Consider the following 12,616-nt stretch of genomic DNA (forward strand, 5'->3'; position numbering starts at 1 on the left):
CTCAGCCAGCATAGCCAGAAGACTGCTCCTGATTCAGTTTTGTAGCTCCCTTTTTAGAAACAACCCTCCAAGAAAAAGCTGAAATGTCCATGAGTACTTGCAGTGTCAAATGACACAGAGAAACGGGACACAAGACAGAGATACAGAGAGTGAGGGGAGGGAGAGAGCATTTAACCAATAGCTACATCAGTGCAGTGACAGCAGTGTCACTCCCAAAGCCGCACGACGAGGGAGAGAAGCAAGGAGTGTCTTTGCAACAGGACAGCGAAAGAGGGAGGGAGACGGCAGACCAAAGGAAAGTCCATCTGGGTGTTATCAGTCTTACAAAGTTCACAGATAGAGGGGCTGAAGTGGAGGCTAGACGCCGATGCAGAGTCACAGGTCACAAAGAAGACGGAGAGCTCAAACAGGTGGAAAAGGGAGGGAGGAAACAAGAAAGAAAGAAAGAGAGAGGAAGAGACTAATAATTGCACGAGAACAGCGGAGCCAAGCCACAGTGATTGCCATCCTACAATCGACCTGACCAAATTGCACGTTCCCTCTCAGGACCCTCAAAGTCCGCTTCATTTGGCGAAAGCCGGAATCCGTATTTCTGCAATTATAAAGCTATTGACTAATTCGACATATGTTAGCGTGTCTTCCAGCCCTTGAGTGCTGGTGTGCCATTGAGTCATTAACTTTGACAAATTGTGACAGACTTTTTTATTGCCACCCAATCATGAGAAACAAGACTGTGGCAGAGGAGTTAATGAGCGGCGGGTTTCTCCTCAAAGCCTCCCCTCTCCGCCGCCGCCACCTTACGTTCGCTTTCCTCTCCTCTCAGAATTCCTGCACCCCCTTTCCCCAAATCCCCCTCGCCCCTCCATATTTATAATTTTACCACATCCTAACAATAACACGGCCGGTACTCAGCGCAAAACACGCGGGCCCTGGCCTAATGAATCTCATGCCTTTACTGCGGTAAAATGGCCAGTAAGTATTACCAGCTGCGACACTCTCACTCTCTCCCTCCCTCATTCTCTCTCCCCCTGGCAGTGGCATTGAGCTTGGGAGAGCAGGGGTGATGGGGGGGAAATTTGGTGGGCCGGTGGGGGGGACCGTGCAGACACATCTGAGTGCAGCTGGACCAGGGAGAGAGAGAGAGTGAGAAGCTGGGGGAGAGGAGGATGAGGAAGAGGAGGAGAAGTGTGCGTGTCTTTGTGGTGGTGGGGGGGGGACCACAAGTCTCCGTGTTTCCAGCTGCCTTTCTCAGGGGCTCGGTTTTCTCTCCCTCCTTTGGTTTTTCGCAAGGCCCTTCTGGTCCCAGCTTACTTGAAAAATCACAAACACACACGCGCATAGACACATAGACACACAGACACGCACACACACACGCGCCCCGATCCACCTCCCCTCCATCCCTCACGTTCGGCCATCTTTGTTTGGACAGGGCTCAGGAGTTCCAGAAAAGCTCTCTCAGATGTGCTGAAGTAAGGGAAAAACAAAACAAACTGACCCTCACACACACACACACACACACGCACCCACACATACTCTCAAAATTTATGTGAGCGCACAACAAGTACTTTACACGCACACATGATACCGTGTAACAGGAGAAGTACACACACACACACGCACACTGCCGCACACATGAACAATTTCACTTGTGAGAAGAGCCAAAATACCAGCTTCAACCAGAGAACAAATTTGCAAAGAGATGAAAAAAAATAGATCGGAATATATTTTACCTCATTGAGGTAGACAGTCTGAACCACTGAAGGCATGCATTCTTTTACACAGTGTGTGTGTGCGTGTCCATGTGCCCCTATCCAGGATCACATCACAAGGGCAGGGCTGAAGCAAACCTTGACATGTGTTACCTCTTTGTAATATTGACTTTGTTATAGCTATACGAGTGGGAGAGTCGAGCCAAGAGCCCAGGCCTTGCAGCAGTGGGGCCCTCCGAGTTCGCTAGAAAACAAACACCCGGACAAGCGTGAAAACTGAAAAACAAAGTATCCACAAAAGCAATTTTGTAAAAAACATATTCAAGTAAATTGTAAAATGCCCCTCACTCCTGCTTGTTGACTCTTTGCATTTTCTCTAAATTAAGAATATTATTTATCTGATCCTATTTCTGGAGTGTGTTGCTTACAGAGCCTTTTGGATTTGGCTACTGAGAGAGCCTTGGCCTGGCTTCGTGTCTGAACATGTGTACTGGACCAAGTGTAAAAGACAAAAATCCTCTTTAGCTATTGCCTCCACTCTCTTTATTATTTAACACCGAACTGCTTGTAGGCTTACAGAGACACACTGTAAAAAAACAATCTCTTTTCTTTTAAATCTGAAAATGAACATTTATCACAGCAACATCTACTCTGTATCTATTTTGTTTTTATTCTTGTGGAAACTAAAGCTGACGCCGTCTCACTTTAGATGACAAACATGAAAACAAGCCGAGAAAAAGTTACCAGAAAAGCACATATGCTGTTTTTTTCTTTATTTGAATGCTGTGCAGAAATAAAAGATTGGTTATCATTTTCTTGCTCCTGCGAGTGTGAATCCCATCTTGTCTCTTTCCCCAGTGATGACTCTGCTTATACATTTGAATAATGAAGGCAAGTCATTTAAATATTCCCTCTGTATTAAAAAAAATGATGTTTTTACACGATGCAGCAATATTAGCCATGTTAATTGGGCTCTTTGGACTTTCCCAATAGAAAGGCTAAATTAATTACTTATGTCGACAAAATGTCAGACACGGTGATCTAATAACTACAACTGTTTCCAGCTGCGTTGTATTCAGCGTGTGCCTTTTTTGTCTCGCCGTTATGTATTTGCGTGATTGTGAGCGAACTTCAAAAAACTCGAGACTCGAGTTCGTCTGCCTGAGTTAAGCCTAATGAACGAGATGGGAACAAAATGCTTTGACATCCTCTCCATGTTTCATGGGTGGCTCTTGAGAGTCCTTCTCCAATATTCATCCCCTCTTCTCATACTAATCAGCCACTACGGTATTGACTGTTTGTGCTTGCAAAATGACTTGTGTTAGTGTGCGTGTGTGCATGTGTGTTTGTGCTATGGAAACACACCCACGTGCATTATTTTTATTTTCAAACATGCCAATCTGTGGTCTACTTCGTAATAAAACATGTAAGAGCCGGAGAAAGTGAATTATTTGCAGGACATTATGTGTTTGTGTGTGTGATGTGTGTGATGTGTTCATTAGTGTGTGCGCGCCACACACTGCAGGGGGCTTTGAAGTTAAGACTTCTTCTACTTCTTTTCTTTTTTTAGCTTTCGGCTGTTTTTCAGTCTTGAAGAAGAACGGTATCAGCGCATTTTCCTCAAGTACGAATAAACATTAGACTTTAGGAAAGAAGGCGATGGGGAGACATTAAGAGCATCGGTGAATGTGAGATGATCAGATGCGTGTGTGTGTGTGTGTGTGGGTATGCACGCATGTGCATTAGTGCACACACGCGCACGTGCGAAAGCTAACAGAGAGGCCTGCTGATGCCATGTTTCAGACGACCCCTTGAAGTGGAAATGAGCTTCCTCGCTCTTATAACTAGTCCGTTCTCACAAAGTCAGCAAACTCCGCCACCCCTCCAAAGAAACGCAGACTCCTCCCCGCCCGCCCAGCCCTGTGGTCAGCTTTGCAGGGATGAATTCGGTGTCAGCCCTCAGAAACAGTCCCATCTTGCTAGATCTGCCTCGGGTAAAATCTCTAGTCGGCTTTTGTCCCAACTCATCTTGTTAATACTCTCAGTCGGAATAGGAAAATCAGTAGACACAGGAGGATTTGGCACAAGGTTTGCTTGTGAATCTGCCACATCTTTGTTTCCTTGCAATGTCTTACAATATATTTTAAGTACCATTGTCATGTCACATTTAAAATCAGTCAGGATTATCAACAACTATTAGTAATATCTAATAATCTTCCTTTCAAATATTTCATTTGTTTTAACTAAAATAAAAAATGATCAGGAGTAAAACACATTTTAGATACACTAACCAGTAAATATTGTGTTTATTCAATTATTCAAATATAGTCAAGCATGATATTTTTGGCAGGTTTCTTTAAACAAACCAGTTCAATCCCTTTTCTACACTCAATACATCATTTTAAAAGAAATCCCTAGCATTAGTTATTGATGATCGAATTCATTTGTCCTAAAATATTTTCCTCTATTTCATTAAGTCTGTCTGCACGTGCACATTTTATCTCCATTTCTCTCATTATTACCATGCCGTGTGTATTCGTGCAGCTGGTTTGCTGAGGATCCATGCTGGTGTTTGAACCTGTGCGAGCACCTAAGGGTCCATCCCCAACCATCCTCGGAGCAGAGAGCGACAGCTGTACGGTGATGCCGTAGCGATAGGCATCATCGGCTTGCTAGAGACTAATTGGTCCACGGCGCTCCTCTGAGTGGCCTCGCTAATTAATTAGAAAGGCAGTGGAGCTGAAATTTTTAATCAGGACACCAGGCTCTCCAGCAAGCAGGGAAAAAAAAAAAAGACACATCACCTCATCATTCCGTGTAATCCACCTGACAGTGATCTCCCATGTTGTAATATGAAGGGTGTTGTGTGTTTAGGTATTCATGTAATCTGACCAGGGAATAAGAAATACATGTATTACAGGGGCTTGTTAAATCATTTTAATTCGGGGAGTTTCAGAAATGATGTGTCTCCTAATACAGTATGCATGACATGTATTTGGTTTGGACTCTGGAGAACGCCGTTAAGGTGGTCGTTTCCTCCTAGTGTTTTTGTTCCACGTGCACATATCATGACTTCTGCTTTTAAATCATGTAAAAGAGGCGTTTTCTTTATAAGAGAAAGAAAAATACAGATTATAAACTATGCATGTTACCACAAAAAAAGAAGCATGGGTGTGTGTTAAGAAGCTCTAGTTTCCAGAAACACAGATTGTTTTTTGTTTCTTTTTGCTTCTCCAAATTCCCGTTACACTATAGAAGCAAAATATTATTTTTCCTTTCCCCATCTGTACTTATCCAATTAAAAGCAGTCACTTAAACCAAAACCTTTCATCATAGAGAAGAAAACGGAAATCACAAGGTTGTTAAAAAAAAAAAAAAGTGGGGTTGTATTTCTCCAGAAAAGGGAAAGGATGAATCTAAGGAACTGTGATTTTTCATCACTCTGTCCCAAAACTGTGCACAACCCACCACAATGAGTCACAAAGAGCCAGAGACTGGAGGGAATCAAGCAGATGACAAATTGGCACCACTATTCGGAGTTGGAGTAAGATAATCACAGTGTGTGGACACTGAGCAGGAAATTGCCATCAGTTTTACTGTGAGATCACGAACCTATTGCAATAAAAATAATACATTTAGGTGTCAATACACCCACACTGTAAAAAAAGGTATTTAGAAAAGGCAGGAAAGTTTTGGACACACACACACGTACACAAATACCTTCACCTCAGGTAGTGACATTGAGTTCACGTGTGCCGCAATCTCTGTGACCGCCTTGGCTTTGCTCGGCACTAATCAACCAGCTCTTATCAGCCTGTTGCTTTGGCCAAAATAAACACACACGCAGCCTTTTATTGCTTTGTTTTCACAGGTCATTAGGGGAAGGAGAGAAGACGCATTGATTAGTTTTCCAGACCACTGGATTATTGTTGTGTTATGACTATCATCATTAAGTTTCATTAAGGCTGCGGTTGTTCTTGTTTCCAGAAAATGAAGACGCTGCAGGAAAGGTGAGTTGGCTGGAGGATCCATAGCACGCTGCACAAAGAGTTAAGGACAAAAAAACAGCAGCAACAAAAAGGACTTTGTGTGTGAGATGCTTGTTTGATGCAGTTAGTCTTCAACTGCAATTTTACTGATTAGACTGAACTCTGACCTCCTTTTCACTCGTGAAACTGGATTTTAAAAGGAATTCCTCTGATCCTATCAGTCATATTTTTCAGGCTGCTCTAAAGCAGGGCCACATTCCACATTATTTCAAGTGCATAAAAGAACATTTAATGAAGCGGCGGTCCCTGGCTGGGTCCTCCAGAGTCAGCTTTGTTCTGGAGTTGCACATATGCTCCCAAAGCAAAGAGAAACTGGCTCTGTCGCTAGGCTAATTAGCATGTGTTAGATAGTTAGTAGAGGGCGGCCCTGTGTGATGTGTACTGAAGTGGAGTAAAACGGTGGGGCAAGGACTGTACTAATGGGCTGCTTCCTCCCCACGGGGAACCTCCCTGCAGCTCTGCACATGCTGGCATCACTGCAGCCACGGGGCACTCACGGGGCCTCTGCAGACCCCAGGGCAGAGGTGGCCGCCCAGGAAGACGCCTGACTTCCCTGGCATCATTTTCAAGCAGCGCTGAGCTTTCTGGGTGTGATGCTTTGAAATGTAACGGCAGGTGACAGTCACACACTCTAAGATACACATATGCGTGCAAACTGAGAGCGACATTCAGATTAACAGATTTGTCAGCCTATTGAATAGCTCAGACAGCTGGTGCTGTTGCACTAGCTAACTCCCTGGCATTGGCAGATACATTATTTACAGGAGGAGCTCGGGCATTAGCAAGCTCTTTGGCACTTGGTTAGCAGGCGTAGCTGGTGAGCACCATCAGGCAGCGAGTGTATCTCTGTCAGTGTGAGTAAACAAACAGTGGGGACATGGTGTGACAGCACAAGCAGCGTGCTACACAGACACACACACACGCTCAGACACATGCAGACTCATCAGGGAGCCGAGGGGGAGGGCGGCATCCATATTTATAGGGCCTTTCCAGCATTTGTCCCCAGGCCAAATGCTGCGACTACACTCAGCTGATGTCAGAACAGCACTTAACCAGGCATTTGCAGTATATCATGGGCACCGAGGAAGACGTGACATAAATACAAGATGAGGGGGGAAAAAGAAAACAGAAAAACAAATGGAGAAAGGCAAGTGTGGAAGTGAAGTGAAATAAAATGTCATCATATTGTGCACTGAGATTACAGTTTGCTTAAGCCACCACCCCAACACAGGGCTTCCTGTTGCTTAAATGCACTCCCACTCAGAAGCATGACAATGACGGTGAACATATAATAGAGATTTCACTGAAATCTAAGCGGACGTACCGGACTGCAGACGTACTAGGATCTCTCATGCATCTTCTGGTTTGCTTTGGTTTATTTTTATCTGGTACATTATGTAAACCAGATATTTTGGATTTCTCCATCCAACGTTTTGTTTTTTCAGTGTGACTTGCAAAATTTCACTGTGGTGGAAGAGCTGCAGTCAAAAGTGTTGGCATAGCCTCCAAACACAGCATGGCAAATTTGAAGCTGAAGTAATTTAGGCACAGTGAAAAGGTCAAAAAGTGTTGCCATTATATCATCGAAACGTCTAACCTTAATGCTTTCTTATTTCATCAAACCTGTTGACATCAGTGACAGCGTTGAACTGTCGTTTTTGTTTTTTTTTCTGCTGGATTTGTGGGACGTTAAATGCTCTGTCTGGCATGCCATCGCTGGGAAGCTCGCCGGGAATGCAGAGAACAGCCCACTTCCCTTTGGTCACCTGTCCCCGACTTTATCATGTGTCAGCTGGGGCATTTGCCTGGCACTGAGCCCCTGGCACCCAAGGAGGCTGAAGGGCTCACGGGCCTCACTGGCATGTCCTCATTCACTGCAGATACAAACAGCATGATATCCCCAAAGAGAGCAGACTAAGCGGGTAAAGTAGCTCCTTTTAGCTCCATCTGTCGTTACCTCAAGTGGCACGTATTCATTTGAGTGCCATTACACATCCTCTGAGAACAAGGGCTAATTGTAGGGGCTTATGTTTATTCCCACTATTTTGGGGGGAAGGGCCAATAAATTCTACTGTTTATGTTTGGTTTTCAAATGATCATAGCACCCAGGGTAAAGTGGCAAAGGCCACAAAGTCACAAGCAACCATGAAACAAGACTAAAAACAAACTACATCATAGTCATTTTTGACCCCTAATTTCTGGTAAAATATCAAAAATATGCTACTTTGGACAGGTTAGTGTTGATAGATGATTTACTGTGTGTGCTATTATTTAATACACTTCTCCAGAAGCATCAAGTTGCACTCTTTAGAAATTGTGTTTTCAGGGCATGGGGAGGTGAATATCGACAGCACGGAGAGAGAAAGTGAAGAAGACAGATGAAACAGATTCATTAAGTTTGCGCAGCACGCGCACGCCTTCGAGCTGCTGTGATGTGTACGTGTGTGCGCGGTTTGCGCGTGTGTTATCTTTGCACAAACTGAAGGAGAGTATATCTTGTTAATCTTGATCAAAGATTTCTTTCTGTCTTTTGGTGGGTAGAGATAATACTGTTAAAGCCCTTGGATTTAACACACGGCAATAATGAAAGCAAGTGTAATTAGCAATTAGATTTGACCAAATTAAGGCAGACTAACAAAGGCAAAAAACATCAGCATCAAGGCTGCTAAACAGTGTTATGGCCAAAGGTGGGCTTAATCTGTTTTTTTCCCTTTAAGACATGTTGAAATAAGAGGATTGAGAATAGGAGAATCAAGAAGGTTGCATGTTCTTATCTTCAAATGTAACAATAAACCACCTCTGTGTTTTTGTCTAATGACACCCTCAGTACTTTTAATGAGTCTTCTTTCTTCTTTTTTTTTTAATCACACCCATTCCACTGTTTCTGCTTTATCCATAAATGATGAATCTGCACCGCTGATGAGGTCGGACAAGGCTGTTGCCACTAGGATGACTGGGTGCTTCAAAGGCCTGGCAATTGAGGTGAGACAGCCACTTAAAACCCCCTTGCACACATACGGTATTATTAGCGTTACCATATTGGGGCCTAACTGCAGCTAAGGGGAATAATGTGTGTCAAGAGAGTGTAAAATTAGAACCAAAACCAACACCGTTCTTTAAATTCACATCCCAAAGTCTTCCTTACTTATAGCCGAGCTTACGCTGTCAAACACTAATAAGCCAGCTAATTCAATTAGGACGCCGCTTCTTTCAGACTCACCAAAAAAGAGACTTTGTGAAAAGATTCCCTCACGACTCGGCGTGGAACTCTTCATCATGAAGAAAGTGGCCTTTATTCATAAGTCTCAGTGTGCAAGAGGGGAAACTTGCTGCCGAGCTTGTTAGCAAAATGCCCTGATCTGAGGCGAGAGATGTGTGACTAAAGCTGGGTCTCTTAAGTGTCTGTCACCCTGATATAACCCAGGGAGAGCTCTTTGTAGGCTGTGTTTTCTCTTGTCTGTCTCTCTCTTCGCTGCGCTCCTCGGTGACTGGGGATGAGCCCCGCCGTGTAGCTGCAGGTGACAGGGAGCCCTTTTTGTTGTCAAATCCTGATGGAGCTTCCACATGAAAAACATTTCACTTGAGCTGCCACTTTATTTCCCTTCCTTCCTCTCTGTCTTTCTGTGTAGATCTCAAAGGCTACAAGTACACCAGTGATGCACAGACAGAGGGAGTCAATCTCGTGCTCCTTTTCTCCCCAACGTTTCTTTTTTGTCAGGCTTTTCCTTACTGCCGGGCTCTCCTGTTTCTTTTTCTGACCGGCCCTTTTCTTTTCTCTGTTCCTCCAACCCACCGCCCCCTCCCCTCTTTCCTTCCTTCCCTCCCTCCCTCTCTCTGATTTATAGATCTGAGTTGGGTCTCAGGAGGAAAATACAAGTCAAGCCATTGTCATTTCAAACAGTGTGATAACCAGACACTGGGCTGCCCACTGACAACTCAGGGGAACTGGCCCTGGCTTTGACTGTTAGCTCCCGTCTCTCTCTCTCGCTCTCTTGCTTCCTGTTCCTCTTTTTATTCTCTCTGTCTTTCTTTTCTTTCTTTTTCCTCACCTCCTCTCTCTTCTCCTTCCTCCTCCTCCACCCCCAGTCCCCCGCAGGAGATTTGGTAGCGCGTTCTTGTTTGTTGCCTGCCGCTGCTGTGTCTTGCATCTGCTCCTCTCTCTCTCCTCTCTGTGCCGTGGGGGGCCGAGGGGAATAGTTGTCTTAGTGTGTGTACCAAGGTCAGTGCTCTCCACATGACAGTTCTCTGCCTCTTGACAAGGCGGGAAATCAATACTTTCGGACTTGTGGCGCTGCCCTCGGTGTAACAACAACACTGCCCAGCACAGAGCGCAGCTCAGGCACCTGACACATCCCCAGCTGCCCTACCCTCCCCTCAGGCCCCCGCCAGGGAGCCCTTTCCACACCTCCTCTGACCCCTTCAGATTTCACCAAGACTCTGTGTATCTCTTTACTCCACCTTTCCCTTGTATATTTTATTTCTTCGTGGCCTCCAGCTTAATGTATCTCAGACCTGCTGGTTTTTATGGCATGCAAAACGTTTCTTTTATATCTGTGAATATAAAACCGTGTCTGAAAAGACTGATCTATACAGAGATCAGGCAGAGGACCACAGACGAGTCTGTAAATGAGAGACATGAGAGACATGCTAATTACAGAGCAGCAGAGGATACATACACATACAAAGCGGAGCCATGGGCGACATTTTTTAATGTGGCACTAAAGCCCAACGTGCCTCCTTATGCTTTTTCACTGTCAGATAGACGCTCAGAGGTTTAGAGAAAGCACTGGCAGTGCGCCCCTTACCGATTGTTAAGCTTGCCTCTTGGCCTGCCCCTAATGATGAGGGAGAGTTTGAGCAGGGCCAATTACAGCTCCCGTCGTTCGGCATTCATATGGAGTAAAAGTCAGTCTCTCCTTCCCCATAGAGCGGAGTCACAATCAAGTGAGACCCCCCCCAACACCGATTGTCTCTGCAGGGGCGCACGCTGGCTCGCACTAGGGGGAACTTTGTGCGCGTAACTGGACATCCATCAACAGGACCATCTCCCCTTATCCCCAGGCTTACTCCCTGGGTTCAGCTGGAGTAAGGAAAATGCATCAAATAAAACAGCCACTTTAATGAATTAGGTATTGAGCTGTTCATTAAAAAAATCAAATTCCCTGAAGTCAGCAGGGGATACACAGTAACACAGTCTAACCTGGGGATGAATGCGACCGGTTTAGAGGAGTCATAAAACACGGGGATCTGATGACTTTACTGAATGTTCGCCAGAAACGTCTAATGTTCTGGAATTAGGGGACTTGTGAGACAAGTTCTCCTTTTTTACCTGTCTTTATTAAGTGCTGCTTGTACACTGAGCTTCTACGGGCAAAACTTTAAACAAATTAAGCTTTTTCTATCAAAAACAGAACAGCCTGTGATTGGAATCTCTGTAGATGAAGACAAAAGATCTAGATGACTCCTCAGCTTTACATGAAGAAAAAAAAACTGGCAAGAGTGAGACTACACATCTGTGCAAGCAGATACCTGTTTTTATTGGCTGAGAGTCCAGGTAGTGCTTAAACCCACTGCAGCAGTCTCTCCCAACACTGCTGACTCCTTGTGTTTCTACATGGACTTAAAAGACATGAAACACACTCCTGCTCCCAGACCAGAGTGCATTGCTTTCTGATCAAGAAAAATGAAAGCTTGGTCCCATTCAAATATGGAGCAGTCAGTCTACTGAATGGTACTGTGGAAGCAAAGGGTTTATTTTTTCTAAAGTGGTTTGATCTCTGGCAAACCACCATCAGCTTTGCCCTCATTTGATGGAGAGATTTAAAGGATGCTGTCCTCCTCCTCCTCTGCTTCTCTCTAGATGAATGTGAGCTAAACAGCCACATCTCCCTACTGTTTTTTTTTCCACAGTGACAGCCTTTCTCATGAATTAAAAGAGGAACCCATTGATTTTCCCATTGCTTAAATTTGCAACTTAATCCCCAGATATGTCTAGAATGTAGTGCTCTGTCAATAAATGGCCACTGACGAAAGGCAAGCACGGATGCTCGCTAGAGACTAGAGGAAAAAAAGGATGACAAGACAAAGGAGAGGAAGAGAGGGTTGTGGTAGGAGTAAGAGTGGTGCTTTTGGGGCTTTGGGTTCAGACTCTACACGATGCCACTAGAAAATGTTCATTGACTGTTAACTCCGATGAAACTCTACACAAATGATGCATCATCTAACCGAACATCCAGGAGAAAAAGAGAGTAATCCTGCCATGTTACAGCCACTTTAGTCTGCTGCTTTGCCAAAAAGGCAAACGCAGCACATCATTATGTTTACAAGGCTAATAAACCAATCACCATTGCACATCTGTACAGTGTAACCAGCAGTCCAGGATGGCTTTGCAGTGATCAAATAACATTATATAACAAAAAAAAACAGAAAAGCCAACATACTGGAAAGAAGTTGTCTGGAGCTCAGATGGAAAAAGCACACTTGTCCCCTCTGAGTGAGGGGTTTGAGGAAGTAACGGGATATCACAACCTCACCCCTGGAGCAAACAAGGGAGAGAGCCCCTGCCCTAATTCACTTGAACACCATAATGTTCTCATCTGACTACTAATGTAGTCTATAAATCTGTGGTACTCTGCTCTACATCAGTGTAATGCTTGGTATTAATAGCCTGATTTGTACAACGAGTGCAGAGTAGCCTGCAGACCAAGTGTTGCTTTTTATCTCCACATGTACCAGATGAAAACTTTAGTTATTACTAAAAAAAAAAGAGAGAGACAGAAAGGGAAACATGGAATTCCATGAAAGCATAGTAGACGTACTGGACACTATATAAAATATAACACAGAGTGACCCTTACGG

The 12,616-nt window shown here is 44.4% G+C and overlaps 1 protein-coding gene across 10 annotated transcripts in view; it reads right to left on the bottom strand.

Annotated features, from left to right (window-relative positions):
* The window catches only part of bnc2 (basonuclin zinc finger protein 2), a 174,381-nt gene that overhangs the window by 52,670 nt on the left and 109,095 nt on the right, over positions 1-12,616 (bottom strand). For 2 of the 10 annotated variants that reach the window (XM_085161530.1, XM_085161529.1), the window contains one exon: positions 1-12,616. This exon is cut by the window's right edge. The exons of the other annotated variants lie outside the window; for them this stretch is intronic. In XM_085161530.1, coding sequence (XP_085017656.1) covers positions 1-12 — 12 coding nt within the window. In that variant the 5' untranslated portion in view covers positions 13-12,616. 10 annotated transcript variants of the gene reach the window in all.

Source organism: Neolamprologus multifasciatus, chromosome 6 (genome assembly GCF_963576455.1).
Source record: "Neolamprologus multifasciatus chromosome 6, fNeoMul1.2, whole genome shotgun sequence".
In the NCBI taxonomy this organism is placed as follows: Eukaryota; Metazoa; Chordata; class Actinopteri; order Cichliformes; family Cichlidae; genus Neolamprologus; species Neolamprologus multifasciatus.